This window comes from Amblyomma maculatum, chromosome 10 (assembly GCF_055883805.1).
Source record: "Amblyomma maculatum isolate TAMU_Amacu chromosome 10, ASM5588380v1, whole genome shotgun sequence".
Lineage (NCBI taxonomy): Eukaryota > Metazoa > Arthropoda > Arachnida > Ixodida > Ixodidae > Amblyomma > Amblyomma maculatum.
Window position 1 is genome coordinate 92925332 of NC_139353.1, and position 16654 is coordinate 92941985.

Sequence of the window (16654 nt, forward strand, 5' to 3'; positions counted from 1 at the left end):
TCGCGGAAGCCATTACCCCCTTAGTTTTACAAAATTTTTTGCCACGGAACGCTACGCAAAAAAAAAGATACCTATCAGAAGAATCGTCCTTGAGGAAGCACCAGCAAAATGTTCGTTAAAGAACCACGTATTATGCACAGCAAAAACAGTATAGTCTTACTTTCATGGATGATAAGTTACGCACACCCTTGACTGTAATTCTAATAAAGCATAGAAAACCTCCACCACCGCAAGTTCTTCTTTATTTAGAGTTGCCTTAGTACAATGCTGGAAAAGAAAGCCTAGGAGAGGGTACTTTTCAGAAACATGATAGGCTGGAACACTACCAGAGGAAATAATGTGCTACATTTGATTGTGTTGTTTAGTTTAGGTGTGAAAAGTATAAACCCAACCAAAAAAGCGGAGGTCATGACGATATATCCGGCAAACAATAGGAAATTTTTCTAGCTCATTCGTGATGAAAATAATGAAGCCGAAAAAGGCATTATTAAAACTCTGGCCACGAAGCATATGTGAACGAAGTAGAGCATGCTTGTAGAAAGTATGCCAGTTGTCCTCGGTTATGAGCACGGTACACAGGAATAGCAGTTGTCCTGCGTTGGCCGCCTAAGCAGTCGAAGAATGTGGGCACTTCCGCTGCAACTCCATCAATTTTTCGCATTACCTTATAACTACTGTTCGTTGCCGGAGCCATATATAATAAACCACATTGTATCCCTGAATGTCTAAATACAATATTTTTTTTTTTTAGAAGACAGCCAACATTCTGCCAAAATGACCGGAAAGATAGCACTTCTTATAACCCTTGTTGCACTGCATCTTACTAAGGGCGATGAACATCCATTCACACTATCTGCAGGTAAGTGAGGGTGCCGAAAGGGGAGTCCTTTTATTTCCTTCGGTTGTTGAACGTTCACTGAACCAATAATAATTCTGACATCTACATTTATTTCGATCAAAAGACTACTAAAAAGTGGGTGAAATACAATTGAATTAAGCACATCAATGCTTCTAACCACAAAAAAAACATCGCATATAAACTCCAGAGACGAAGCAAACAAAATAAAGAGCCCTGCAGAATCTGCATTGGAGTAATGCGAAAGCACGGGTGCTGCTGTTGGCAGCTTCTAGCTGCCTAATTCACTTCTTGCTTACGCATTTCAATCTTTGGTACTTTTAAATTGGGCGCCAATTCCTTCCTGTGCCCTTTTTTTCGGCTCTCTTTCCGGTTGCATGACGTCACATCCTCTACGTCACATTATTTCAATTCGTGTTTACCCACTTTAGTTTGGTAGTTTCAATTTGCGCGCCAATCTTTTTATATGCCCGTTTCTGGCTCTACTCCCGGTGTCGTGACTACACATTCTTGATGTCACATTATTTCACATCGTGTTTACCCATTTTAGTGTTTTGTACTTTCAAATTGCGCGTCAGTTCCTTCCTATGCCATTTTTCGCTCAAAATCAGGTTGCGTGATGTCGAATCCTTGGCATCACTTCAATGGACTGATTTAATTTTCTATTTTAGAATTTGGTACTTTCAAATGTGGCTAATAAAAACATTTTCGCCTTTACTTTTACATATTTCGCCTCTAAACAATTGCCTAGTTAACCTATCGGCCTAATTATGTTTTCATACAAACTTTATGTGACCCTCTATTGAGTGACTCTACTTTTTAGCCTCACCCCTTCTCAATTATTAACAACCGCTTCGGACATGATTTTTTGGGTTTTGGCTCTAATTACTTACCTGATTAACGTATTGGCCTAATTAATTTTTTGGACCCAACACTACGTCGCCCGCCATCGTTTGACACCAGTCATTAACCTCTAACTTCTCAATTACTCACAAGTGCCGCGGAAAACTTTTAAATTTGCGGCCTGAATATAACTGCCTAATTAACTTATTGGACTAAATATTTTTTGGCAGCAACATTACGGTACCCTCTATCGATTGACATCACTAATAGATGTCGGCCACTACGCAAGTACTCACTATTCCGGCGGACACGATTTTGCGAACGCGGCCTGCGGACAGAAATCTGTGAACCTAGCAAAGCAATGCTGTCGCATTAATATGCAGAACAGTATGTATCATTGCATTATAGGCACATTTCTGCATGGTAGAAAAAGTGCAAAAGAAGCATAGCTAAGATTCCTCTTCTTAATGCACACAAATACACAGCCTAAAACCTAAAGTTACAGAAATAAAAGAATAAGGAGGACCCTTCAGCTTTGCCTTAATATTGAACGCAATAGCGTGCGTTTGTTTGCTTCATGGGCTTTTTCAAGAATGTTGAACGTTGATGTTTCATAAATTACGACGAACAGGCATGACGGCTACCCGACATCAAATATGTAGCTCAGCACAGCAATTTCGAATGTAATTCACTTGCCCGTATCGTGTCGTAGCGCGTATAGCTGCTGCCCTCGACCCTCTCCTCATCATCGCCCGTACAGTCACCCGGGGCCATCGAGTGATAGTACTGAACGTGCGCATGGAGTCTCCCCGCTTTGGTAACATGTGACTGTGGTACCACGGCGCTTGGTTGCTCAGACTTGCCCTGAGTGAGGTGTGTGCCGGCCGAGTGCGGCAACGCGTCGGCGCAGCCATCAGTCTGAGTCAGATCATCCAGTTAATATAAATACATCGAGAAGCAGAAGCAAAGAGAAGGCCTCATAGGAGTTGGACCGAGACCGACGAAAATTGAGACGCTCGAATAGAATGGAAAAGCCAGTATTACTGTGTAGCTATCCTTAAGTTTGCTTACGCTCGGAGAACTAGCTTTAACCGGAATAAAACGCTATGTGTTTCCCACAACAGACTATGGCGCAATTATTGGCACATTTTAGCTCTTATTATCGTTATTTTCTTACCTTTTATTTCCTGTGTCCTCACTATTTTTAATTTTTAAATTATTTGTTTTTCTTTTTATCGCATTTCAATATTTTTAAAGATCATCATTCAATCAGTTACAGTGTTTGTTTTAAACTCCAATCGCCCATCCCATTCCCCAAAATTACAGAGCGCAAATCGGCGAAATAGAGGCCTCCTATTTTGCTGTCTGTCTAAGAACAATTTCAAAAGCTGCTGACTAATTCGCAGCCGAAACCAAGGTACGGCGACGGCTTCGAACTGAAAGACCTCATACACTACGCAAAATAATATGTTTACTCAAGAACTGTCACGTCCGATTGAAATGAAATCGAGTCTCTAATGCGGGCTCTAGACTAACTTATGTATGTACAGGCTGCCAAACAATGCGCTCAATCAAAGCCTAACAAACACATTATTTTCAACTGTGCTAAGATGTTGCGAAGAAACTTATAAGACTTTTTTTTTTGCAGTTCTATCAGGTCGTTTTGGAGTCGCTGCGTCAAAGTGATCTCCTTTAAATTTGGAACTGTTAAGTTTGACATTTATGCTAGGACTACGTGAGGCCGTAAAGCAAGAAAATGAGGAAACCAGCTGCGAAAGAATCACTAAGAAATTATCACTGAGATGTTTTGTATTGTTACCCACGCGTGCTGCAGAAATGCGGGAAATCTTCTTGAACAAAAGCACAGGATACTTTTCGCTGTCTAAATAAATCTGCTCATATTAGTCATTGAGTAATTTTATTGGACAAGTACCATTAGTTTCCTGAACTGGCCTCGCCTCTCAGTGTGAAAACATTTCTTGGAAAACCAAATACGGAATTTTTTATACGGGAACTGAAATTACAGTTCTTACTGGCCAAAAACAAAAAAATACGTTTTTGTTTGCTGTAGCTCAATAGCGCGTATATGGAGTGGTGATCGGCAACACTACAGGCATAGTATTTACCGATATCCTCTTCGTTATTGCAATTTGGATTCAGAATAGCTGCTGAGGAGTATATGTGGCTGTATGATAACCTTTTTTCTTCTTAGTAGAATTTCATCGGACCATAATTCCTTAGTATGGTTTCTATACATTCCAACTGGTGTTTAAAGAGGCGTTTTCCTATGCACTCTCACATATCGTTCGGTAAAACTGTGCACAAAGAGTGGCGACTGCGCGCGTTCACATACCACGAAAAAGTTGAAAAATATAAATACACCGAATACAACTAGACTTCACACGATGGCCACTCCTCTTCGGGGGGAGGAGGGCAATGGGAAAAATACAAGTAACAAAAACAAACTAGTTCATAACGGGGAAAATATGCGGACACGAAGTCGAGGCGAAACGTCTTTATTTATCTCTTAATCCTATTACTAATTCACCTTCTGAATCAAAAGTTTCATGAAATTTTGACCGAATTTCTTTTCGTGTCTTTCTTTGTCTCCTGTGTAGGTGTTTGGATTGCGATAAAATATTGCCGTCTGAAGCTGGAAACTAACCATCCCTTAAACAACTTCTTTTAAATCATGGCATTTTGGAACTGTTTAACTAGAGCACATATAGCTTCTCACTCTGCGAAGGCAGTCCAGCTGTCTTCGCATCAGAGCAGCTGAAGCGTGAGGCGCCGTTACACGGATAGAGATAATAAATATATAACTGTTCATATTTATTAATAATAATGAATATATAACATATATATCAATATACGGATAATTTCCCCCGCTGTCCTCACGTCTTCGATTCTTAGCATTTATGAAGAGAGTTCTGCGTAGAGAGAACTGCCACTAAAGAAAGTTTAATATCTTCTTCACGCACGCAGGCCTCTGTCCAGGAGCTCCCGAAGCTGATTGGAATGAGAACATAAAGTCCTATCTGCGGCACATTCCCAACAACGTCACCCTTCCAGACATTTATGCCCAAACCAGGTCTGGAGGCCTGGAGCTCTCACCACCCCATCTTTACGGTCTGGGCTCCTTGTGGACTTACAAGCCTTACTACACGTACTGCACAGGAAAGGATAGCTTCATAGAGGTCACAGCTATCGCTCATGAGCCCCTGGTCGTCGAAATGGACTGGAAAATTTGCGGTGGTATAGCTGGGCAAATGGTGGTGAAGGTAAGAATGTGCATTTCTGCCGACATTATCAGTACACAAAATTTTATGTGTGGGCGAGGGATGAATGAAGCTTTGCGAAAACCCTGAAGGTTTCGTATACTCATCAACAGCGCTTGTTGTCATCGTCATTACGGCGATGGGCACATGCCTTTCACCTAAAATATGCTATCAAGTTATTGCCCAGAAATGGCGGCAGCATTATTCTAGCAGCCTTATCGATATGTGCCCTGAGCCGCTGTCGCTCCATGACCATTTTTGTTTCCTCTTGGAACCTACTCCATCATCCGAATGTTTTGACGTGCCATATTTTGTGAATGTGTGTAATGCTTACCAATTTATTCAACTAGCTTTTGCTCGTTATTAAGAGAAACTGTTGCACATATGAACATTTTGAGATTATTAATAATATCTGGCTGTTTTGCGCAGTATTTCATCGAGAATAACGCATGGCGTAAGGCAGTTCTTGCTTTTACTAGGTTCTCTACGCCCTCGCAGTTTTACAGGAAATGGTACAAATTTCTCTGCGATTACGAGACCCCATGAAAGGAGAAACGAGGAAGGGGTAGTAGCATTACCTTGAAGGTGTCAGGCAAACGCCTACATGGGTGTGCGTGGATTTGGTTCCTTTATGGCAAAGGCTACTGTCAGGATATTTCTGACTGGATTCATCATGAACAGATACTTAGATTTGCATTAAAGGCTATAACAGTATTTGCTAATATAAATAAATCTTCTTCATTACTGCTATGGAATGTGAGCGGTATTTTCAGTTCATTCACACAAAGAACTTGCAGTACTGTTTCAGCTAATTACATGAGAAGTTTAAAAACCAGTATGAGTGCGAACGTAATCCCGCTATATTTTCCGCCAGATTAAGCCGTAATCAATTTGACAGTTGCACTTGTCGGCATGTTATTTTCTCCTGATTAGAAACAACGCTTACAGAGAAAATTGATATTTTTTTTTTTTGCTGTACTTCTGAAGGTAGACCAGCTATGCTGTGTTAGTAACACATACAGTAAAATTCAAAACTAAGTTTTACGTTGGAAAATCGGCTACCAGTTTAATACGTTGCTAATGCATCCACTGGATAGAATAGGATAGAAACTTGTGCAAAACTAGAAAATAAAGCAATCGGCGTCATCTTACGTTTCATTTTTAGCAGAATTAGGTTGCATCGACATTTACACGCTGATTGACGAGGCTATAGGCTTATATATACTTTCATTTCGAATCGGAAATCAGGCAGTCACTTTCAGGGGGATCATTACATTAGTTGATCGCTGAACAGAGGAAAAACTAGCATTTTTTTTCTCACATCTAATTGAAAAAAGCATCTCTCACCACTTAAAAAAATGTTCGTGCAGTCACAAGAATAAAATTTTTCAGTGTTGTAAAACGTGTCCTGGCTGATCAGTTAAGAATTGTACAATATGTTATTTTGATCACTGCTAAAGCGGCCTACGTCCGGTAAAATGCTGCGAATACCGTCCTATGTGCACCCTTAGTCGAAATTTTGGAGCCCAGAGGGTCTGCTTCTTAGCCATGCTATGTGGCTCGTAACGCATTCCCAGGTTTCCAAACTTGCTTAAAGCAAGAAGATTTCCTGTCCTACCCTCTCCACTGGCATAACTTCCACGATTAAGTCCTAACATACGGCTTAAAAGTAAACCCTCGGGCTGTTAATGTTTGACAAAGGCTGCACAAGTAAGTCATCATGACTAGAATGTACGTTGACAGAAAGTTCAAGAGATGAGAGTTTGCAGGCACTTTGTTCATGTAGTCACCTCTGCGTGATCACTCGCCGTCATCGACAACTATATGTGCTTATTACAACAATCTCGAGCAATCATTGCTGATTCGCAAAACCAAAAACTTGGCACCCAAGACGAGTAGGAAGCGCTCTTCGGAGCAAAATTAGTGATGATATGTGGCAATGAGTATCACTAGAAGTTCCTAGAATATGAGCTGAGATAACAGGTCTCACTGCATAAACTATATGCATTCTTTTGAATCGCAGCTTTTAGCGGAGAAAGAGCAGGGATTGTGAAATGGGTATTATTTTTTAAATCGGCGAAAGGAACCTAAATGCATACCATGGGACATAAAAACAGGAATATGGAACGAGGGGCCGTAGCCGTTACAGCACGTAACCAGCGGAGGTGCCGTTTCCACCGATCTTCCTTCGCGTCGCTTAGGATCTGATCTGTACTTTTATGGGAAATAGTCCCAGATTTTCTTGTCCTGCAGAGATTTGAAAATCAACGTCTATGTCAGTTTTGAAACTGATGTTACATCGCCTTGTTTTGAGGTTTTATTTTCCCACTCACACGAATCCCTGCACAGTGTTGAAAACATTAGCGGCAGTTGGAACACAAATATTATCAGAAGAGTTTTTTTAGTAAATTACATTTGTAGGGAGTGAAAGTATGCTGCGGAAACTGAAACACGTTTATTACATTTTCTCTAAGTATAAGGCAGTTCTAAAAGATTTCGCCTAAACACTTGTTCTGTTATCGTGTGCTGTACCACAGTTTTATATACGCTGTCGAGCCCCCCTCAAAACAACCAGCCTGAAATGCGTAATTCTTTCGGTATATCTGCTGTTGATAAGAATTCAACCCATCGGGACGAAGACAAAGTGAGATTAAATGCTCCAAAAGACAAACATTTTTCGTGATCATTTTTTCTGGCCTATGTCTTCCAAAGCAGTGATAAAAAATTATTTAGTGGTTTGAAGTAATACGTATTGCGACTGACAATCGAAAACAAATTTCAAATTCACGTTCTGAGTAAATTACCTTCTTCCAGAGGACCATCTCACTGCATAACCGGTAGCTGAACATGTCTCACGAATGTGAAATCTCTAAAATTCAGATTTACGTAGGTGGCATAACCTATGTTTTTGCAACACTCAAATACACTGATAGGCTTCTTTGCCTTGTGAAAAACTTTGAAAAATAGTACATAAGACTACTCTGCGAAAAAAAAAGGCTGGGGAAAACAGCTTTTTTGTTTTTTCGACTTATTAATTTCTTTTGTTACTTTTTTTTTCTGCTGCTGTGTCTGGTATTTGAACAAAATTAAAACTCTGAGTCAGCTTCACTCATCGCATAAGAAAGCACGACGTGTTTTATTTTTACAAAATAGGTTCACAGTGACTAGCCTATCCTATATCGTGAAAACCTATATTGGCAGCCATTGCAGGAACAGTATTTTTTTTTTTTTCACTCAAGGCAAGGTGGGAAAATATTTGTCAAAGTAACGCAGCACTCCACGATATTTTTAATTAGATCAGTGGTTGTCGAACTCAATATCGCGATCACAGGACAAGCTTATCTATTGTTTGTACTTCGTTTTCGAAAATAATGCCCGAACTTTGACGTAGAATATTGTCCCTGATGAAGGCAAATTCATTGGAAGCGTATTTAATATATACTTCAATTTTGATTCTCGGTTAAACCCGATTACAAAAGGAAGAGCTTTTTTTGTTCCCATGTTGCTTACTAGTCGTCTGAACACTATATTTAAACATTCATAACCAACGCTATCATTCAAAATGAAGTTAATTATGAGCCTATTGCTCTTGAATGTCGCCATAGCTACCAGTCTATCTGCATATTACCATTGAGTCCTTGTAGTTTACTGTTTTTGATTATCATATACTTCCTGCCCACGTTCTCAATGGTGCTTTAATATTCTTGCGGCGAGTACAGGACAAACGGTAAAAGGAAGGTATTGCTACATGTCTGAAGCTTAGATTGTTCAATAGCGGGTTAGTAAGATCACAATAGGTAGAGAGAGAGAGAGAAAGAGAACCTCTTATTTACAGTGATATCTAAGAACGCAGCAGTATTTCTCAATATTCTTGAGGATTTTTGGAACATAAGAAATTTTGATTTCGGATACTTTATTCACCTCTAGCGTACATAATCAAGTTTATGTGCCATATTTCTAAAGGTGATGCAAAAGAAATCATCATACGGTGGAAATGCTCGTAATTTCGCGTTTTTGTATACTCTTTATGAGCACCTAATATAGCCTGTGTGTCCAGTGAATTTGAGAATCATTAGGAGAAAGAAGAAATATGGAGTCAACATTCAGCACCTTCCTCAAGTTTTTATGACTTTCTGTTGTGTTTAATCTGGCATTCTAGCCCTATTTACGGATATTTATATCGCAATGTATTTCGATACCAGGAATACACTACAGGAACGGAACATTTTGCAAGGACGAATTTCTAATGAACCTCTCGCCAGTAAAGCAGGGGAGCAGTACTGAATAGAAGCGACTCAGTGCAAACATTTTGATCAGTCCATTTCTTTTCTCTGCCCTTTAAATTTTCCCGGTGTCATTTCAAAGCGATGATGCAGCATATTGTGTAATGCAGAGTAGTTGTCCTCCTTCGACGTAGTATTAAGCACAAAACTGCTGACCGTGGTAGACTGATAAGCCATTTAAATCGCCCGTGCTACTTGTTTATCATTAGTGATTTTTTTTGTGAAATTATTCACAATGTAGCCCCATATAATAAAAGAATTCATTTTCCTCACCGCTCATATTCAGTTTTACAGCTGAGTCCAATTTTCCCAAGGGTGCAAATATACAACGACTTGTAGAAGTGACTGCAAGCGACTAACAATTTTTTACTTTATATTAACTGCTTTTACTCATACATGTAGGCAGAAAACGTAAGACGCCGTGCATTTCAGGAACATACAGCAATTTTTATTTTCTAGGAAATCCTGAGTAAAGCCTAAAAGTGATCAAGTTTGTAAAATTATCCTGTCCTAAGCAGCAAAAGAGAAGAGACCATTTAAATGTACCCATAGTTAGTGAACGTGGAAGTGCCCCAAATGATTCCGTAATTAAACATGCCTTGACAGGAATTCGACTTTCTTGCGTGTAATTATTATTTATGCTTCCCCACTTTGATGCCCATATGTAGAATAATTTTAACTTCGATAGGGGGTTTTCATTGCATTCATTATCTAGAACGTAAGCAGCTAGCTGTCTTTATATCGCCTTGTAAGTTTTTTATTTTTCTTTTAGATGCCGAGTACACAACTCTAATAAAACTCTTATTTTGCAGAAACGTGTTTAGCATGGGTGCAACCTTCGTTGCACGTTATCGTGTCAAGCCCAATCCCTCTTCAGTCAGTATTGCTGCTTGAATCGGCTAAAAGCCTTCCCGGAGTACTGTTTCACTCCAAGAAGTCACATATGAATGTCCCGTATAAGGCAGCCGCTCGCCATGCATTTTATAAATTTGTAACGAAACTGAACACATTGTGTTGAACACAAAGTTCAACACATTGTGTTGTTCACCACGCGCTTGGAACTAAAGAAACCCCATCCAGAAAGAAGCATGGATATTTGTTGTGGCCCTTGACAATGTGACCGCAGGGAGAGGATCATTGGTGCATCACTGCAGAGAAAACGGATGTGGAAATTTTTCAGTTCTAGGGAGTTGCGTGTCACCAAATCAAGAGTAGAGCCGTCGAAGTTGAGTGACGCATACCCGGCGCGGCATTCAATCCTTTTGGCGAAAACTTGCGTCATTTCATTCATCGCACCTAGCACACCAGCTCTGCTCTGGAGGCTGCCTCTACCTCCCTCCTACAGTGATGCTGCTTGCTCCGGAGACTGTATATAGCCGGCGCATACGTGCAATGATTTCCATTATAGGCAATCACCTCGCGTTGCCTTAGTGATTGACTACAGTTTCGTCGTTGACTTTATATTACTAATCAGATTGAATCGTCCTTTTCTGGACTCTTTCACAGGTACTAAAAAAGTTAGGAATGTCTTCGAGCTTCGATTTAAGATTAGACATGACAATCTGTGTTCTTTCGCTTCGTCTACCTTTTCCAGCTTCGACGCACTGCGACGCATAGCATAGCATTCTTACTTCTTATGCTCTTCGCTTTTTTATATTTATATTTTATTTGTACTCCCATTTTCATTTTCGTATTTTATTATTTCTGACGCTATAATTGTTTGTTATTTAATAATATAAGTAATAAGTCAGCTATGCCTTATTATTAGGTAGCCACCAATCACCCATAACACTAAGCATTCATTACCCATTATTTCTCGGTCAATTACAGGGCTACATTGTTCCTGCCACAATCTGCGCACTTGCGACAGTTTCCCACAATGTCCGAGAATATTCAACATTCGAGAACGTCTGAGAACATTGACCGCACGAGCGGTTTACGCTCCGCGTAAAAGCGTCTTTACGGAAGCCGAGTTTGTCAAATCAAGCGCTTAGTTAGCGGTGCCTCTTTGTCGCTATCTGCGAGTGACGCTATCAGTGCATCTGTGAAGCACCTTTGTTTGCTATTGAAAGATGTCCCGCTGCATGCCACAGCTCACTTGCTGTAAACGAGGTGGGAACCTTGTCAAGAGGTAATCGCTTTTATTCCCACCTCCTCCATTGATTACGGTGATGGAAATAAAAATATATTATGATTATTAATAAAATCATCATTATTATTAATATTATTATTTATTATTATTAAAAGTTACAATTGCCGACGATAAAGGCGCTCTCGTAAGAAAAGAAATACCGAATGGTCTTGATATCTGCGACTTTATAGAAGGGCTTTTCAGTAACTTTAGCTCTCCTTTGTCCTGTTGGCGCATAGTGAAGAGCTCGCGTATGCTTTCAAACAACGCATAAACTCGTTAGATTCCTGGCGTGCGGAAAGTGCGGTTGCTCTCCTGCGGCACAAATAACAATTACTGTTCGAAGCAATAGCAATTGGAGTCCGACAGGTGCTTCCGCGCAATACAGTTTTCGCAGGGTGAAGGAAGGTCTAATAGTTTGGCTCAGAAGTCGAAGGCCTTAAAATGGAAGAAAATATGCCTTAAGTAGGAGTTGGATACTTTCTGTGTACTCAACATTAAGGCGTTGTTGACCGCTCTGGATGGCCTGAGAGCACTCAATAGAAAAGGCCTTGGTCTACGCTTAGTACATTTGAATTTGAAGATGTGCGAGGCACATAGCACGGAAGCGAACGTTCGTTTTGCAGAAAGTGCCTAGATAATTTTCGCTGCATTAGTCTTGAAATATAATTAAAATAATGTTATGAAGACCAGATGCTAGTTAGAAGTGGGCACAGCTTGTCAGATCATTTTCCAAAACTAACATTTTCACTATGAGACAAAAGCTCTCACGCTTGTTGATGAAAATTATTAAACATGTTGAGACAGTAACAGTTGCCTATCTGCTTAATCATTATTTGCATATAAAGTCTATATGTGTTACTCTTTACTGCTTGAAACAAAAGCGAAATACCTTCTGTTAATGTTGTATTTGCTCATTCCGGTTGTGCTTGTCATTTTTCTTAAGGGGAACGCCAAACAGCTGCGGCTCATCTTCAAAGTTCTGCCGACAGCCGAGGATTCCACTAACTTGGTCCTCTCCAAAATCCATGCCGACATCGTCGAAGACAGTAAATTTCATTTGACCGGAGTTCCTCAAGGTATCAAGAAGTTTGTGAAATATGTTAGTTACTTTATGAAATATCACGTGGAGAAGGTTTGGAGCGCCATTTTCCGCATGGATGGCCATTTCTTCGTCTCAAGCCACCCTCCACAGTAGAGCAAAGCACTCACTGCCGCTCTGTACTTGTCTACTTGCTCTGTCAACATATAAAGATGCAAATAAATGAAAGTTTTTTCTTGTATTTGTGGAAAAAGAGAAGGTGCCGTTTTGGAGAAACAGTAATGCTGCTTAAGGGACAAAATAATGTAAGGTGGTCTTTGAGATTACGACCAATGAAGTTTCCCATGGTCCGTTGCTTGCTGACCACATTACAAGCACTCGCATTATAAGGTTCCGTTGTGCCTGCTGCTGAATGTGCATACATACCTACGAAAGCTGCAATGTCTTCCTGAATGTAGAGAGCTTTACCACAACACGAAGGACAGGTCTGCAAAGGGAGCTTAACGCAAGTAAACGAGATCAATGACACTCTATAATTGCCATCATTCTTAGGAATTCAGGATATCATTTTAATTTTAGCTTTGCGTGTCAGTTATTTCGGAAAAATATGCAAATATTTAAGCAGCCAATTATTCAACAAGTGTTTCAGGGGCTCTCATGTGTATTAAAATTTGTTCAATAAACGCTCATCTGCGCTTTAGGAAGCAACGTACACCCTAGCTGCTTAGCATTCCTTAAGTTTTTATTGAAATCTTCTAATATTATAGGAAAAAACGGACCGCTGCTATCCTCTGGTATTGCTGTATAGCTCAATGAAACACGTCACATATCATATTGTTCTTTTCTTAAAGAAGCCTACATTCGGACTGCACCGAAATGGCAGTCGAAACGGCTGTCTCGATCGACCTTAACGTTCATCGGCGCACAAACTTGAAACATAGGACACATGTGTCGCTGTCTCAGAAAGGTCGTAGGCAGTGCTCTGTGATCAATTCTAGACGAAGGATGCGCTTGATACTGTGATTGCATTAGGGGCCTCTTCGGGAACAAAACTGCAGCACAACCGACATCAAATCTCCTGGGAAGAGCTTGATGTCAACATTCGAAGGTTATTGCGTCAATCAACATGAAAATAGCACTGCAACGATGTGTTGTTCGCAAAGGACCTCCCTGTTTTTGGCCACTAGTAGCTGGCAAATGCGCTGGACAGGAGACATGGCCGAGTATGGACGATAGCTCGGCGGCACTAGGCAGTTGATTACGGCTGAATGTATGCTTGCCTAAATAGTTACGCGTATCTGCTGAGTTGACACCAGACTGAATGCCGCGCGCGGCACCTTATGTCGAAAACCTACTCATTTGAGACGACGACCAACAAAGATTGTCGCGGAAGTTAGAGCATCGGCTGCTGAGCATACACTGCGTTTGAGCAGAACAGAAGCGATGGATTAGAAGTACCAGACCAAACTTGCTCCATATTTCAGTGCTATCTCGTTTTGAATACGTAAATCATACAAGTGAGCTTCGAAAAATTAATTTGTCTATTGATTTTGCAGGTAAAAGAAAGCTATCACTCTGTCTCTAAGCTTCACCTTATGCACACATGCGATAGCACCTCCAACACCGCATTTTTATTCCACAAATGTTTGTCATTAAAAAGCTGGAACAGAGTTCGCAGTGCTGGAAATCCTTGGTTAGTATCGACAATTTTGCTGAGAAGAAAAAGCACGGAATTTATTTTACTCTTCGGGCCTATACAATTCAAGGTACGGGGACATTCACTGTAAGGTTCAACACGCGAGAACGTTGACGCTAATTTCAAAGTGCCAGTGCGCCTCACATAACTGCGCAACCAAGCAAAGTCACGGAGCATGAGAAGCACCAACTCTAAATTTCTGCGTGCCTGTGCCACGTTAGCGCGATGCGAGGCTTTACTTGTTCGAGCGTTCACCCTGATCTTGGTCTGGGCTAGTTGGTTCATAACTACCACGAAATAAACACGGCGCGAAGAAACAGGACACAGGAAGAAGACAGCAGTCCCGTCTTGTATGTGTCTTCTTCCTGTGTCCTGTTTCTTCGCGCTGTGTTTATTTCGTGACAGTTCACCCCGGAGAGTAGACGACTTTCAACATATGTCGTAGGTATACGTAAAACAGACTCCATATTGGGCAGCAAAAGGATGCTAAAAGGGGAATGAAATCGCATGACAGTATGGTGATCACGCGGTAGCCGAGCAAGAGAAACAGCAGGCATTGTCGTTTAAAAATGAAAAGGTAATTTTTTTTTTCAAGCATAATGTACACATTGCGAATACGCATGCAGAATTCCAATGGCAATTTTCAGAAGGCAGCAACCATCTCCAGCGCTCAAGATATTGTATCATTATAGCACCAGCCATATCCTGTACTCCTCGAAACATACAGTCCCAATGCTACAGGTATCTAGATAGACTTCAAAAGCTAAAGTAAGGGTGCAAATCGCAGTTCTCGGATGTAAAACAACCCTGAAGAAGTTTTCGAAACCAAGAAGAGGACGTTATGCCGACCGGCTGTGTTCAAAAATGCCATGACGGAAACAGCCGATCGGCTGCTTGCCGAAGCCTTCCGACTATAATTTCATGCGATGTAATGAAGCAAACCGGGTTAAGTGGAGAAATATGGGAGAGGCCTTCGCCCTGCAGTGGGTATAATCAGGCTGATGATGATGATGATGAATGAATGAAGCAAAGTGATTTCTCGGTGTCCTACTGGTGACTTTCTGAACATCGTTTTTCTAGCTACTAGGCTATAAAGCACGCTCGTTATGTAGCCGTTTCTCCGCGTTTGCACGTCTTGTGGCCTCGGACGCGCCGGGAACGCGCTGCAGTTTTCTCACCTCGGGACCCGAAAGTGCGTGCTAAGCCGCCGCAGCGCCGCGCCTCGTAGGAACCGCGTAACATAATTTCATGCGAAAGCTTTACCTTTGATCAGACTTTTACGGCCATTCTAGCCCGTTTTTGCCTTCGTGCTTGTACTTCGTTTTATTTTGTTTCCTTGATTACGGCACAATACCTGTGAAGTCCACTTGCAAGCAAACGATACTAACCAGAACTGGATGTTTGTCAGGTTCGCAGCACTCCAATGAAACTCGCGATGCGCGCGAGCTGCGGTAGCTTAGCGCGAAATTTAGGATTCCTGTGGTAAAAGACTGCAACGCATGCACCGGCCGTGTGATGCCGCCTCCGCGTTACAAACGGAAGAAACGCATCCCAACGAGCGCGCGTGTACGCGGCGATCGGGTACCGCTAAAAAACATTGAAAGTAATGTGCACGCTAGCTATCGTCAGCAGCCGTAAACATACCGATAGTATTATCTCACACCCGATGACTATCGCTTCGCGGCGCTGAAGGCAGTCAGGCCGGGCTTTTCGTCATTCGCGTTAAGTCTATAGGCTGCTGTACAAGTAGATAAAGAATACAAGATTAAAATGTTCACAATGTCTTCTATACATTACCTGAATGATATATCTGCTGAGAAGATATTTATCTGAGGAAAGTGTGCACAGCTTCTGACAGCTTGGCAAGATGTCTCAAGTACTCCGGTGGAATGAGGTCCTCAAGGCAGCGAAAGGCCGAGATGAAAATGCAGTGCTTCCATTCCAATGTTCTCCAGTGCATCCTCTCCTCAATCCGGCGAGGAAGGCGATTAATGTGATGAGGCGGCTGGATACTCAGTAACCGCTCATTGTCCTCCCTCACGCACGATGAGCTACCTCCATACGTAACAATTCACCATAATTTACATAATCTAGCAAAAAACAGCTATATCCATAACTACACGTACTGAGAGTGAGTTTGCATTCTTTATTTTGATAACAATCGTTTATTTACGTTGAGAAGCTCTTTCACAGTACACCTTCATGGCAGCACTGAATTTACTCACTGAAAACAACTCAGAAGAAATTTCTTCTCGCAGTGGCTGGGAAAGCAAAATGTCTGTGAGCTGTTTCACAAGCTGTTTGCTGGGCAACAAAAGCACAGGTAACCTCGAGCAATCAGGATGAAACACACATTACCATACTGCTACATTCCTCGGAATCCATGCAGTGCAGCCTGCCCATTTAAGGTTTGTGCCGTTTAACGTCCGCAAGCGATTTAGACTTTGAGAGATGTCGTTGTGAAAGGCTCCGGAAATCTTCACCACTTGGGGCGTTTTAACAAGCACTGACATCGCACAGCATGC

The 16654-nt window shown here is 41.3% G+C and overlaps 1 protein-coding gene across 1 annotated transcript; it reads left to right on the forward strand.

Moving 5' to 3' along the window:
• Positions 1-755: 755 nt before the first annotated feature.
• LOC146177032 (uncharacterized) lies at positions 756-12614 on the forward strand. Its single transcript, XM_084581077.1, has 3 exons — positions 756-859; positions 4685-4980; positions 12338-12614. Exons 1-3 carry the CDS (start codon positions 775-777, stop codon positions 12587-12589), a joined length of 633 nt encoding a protein of 210 aa, XP_084437203.1. The 5' UTR covers positions 756-774; the 3' UTR covers positions 12590-12614.
• Positions 12615-16654: the final 4040 nt, after the last annotated feature.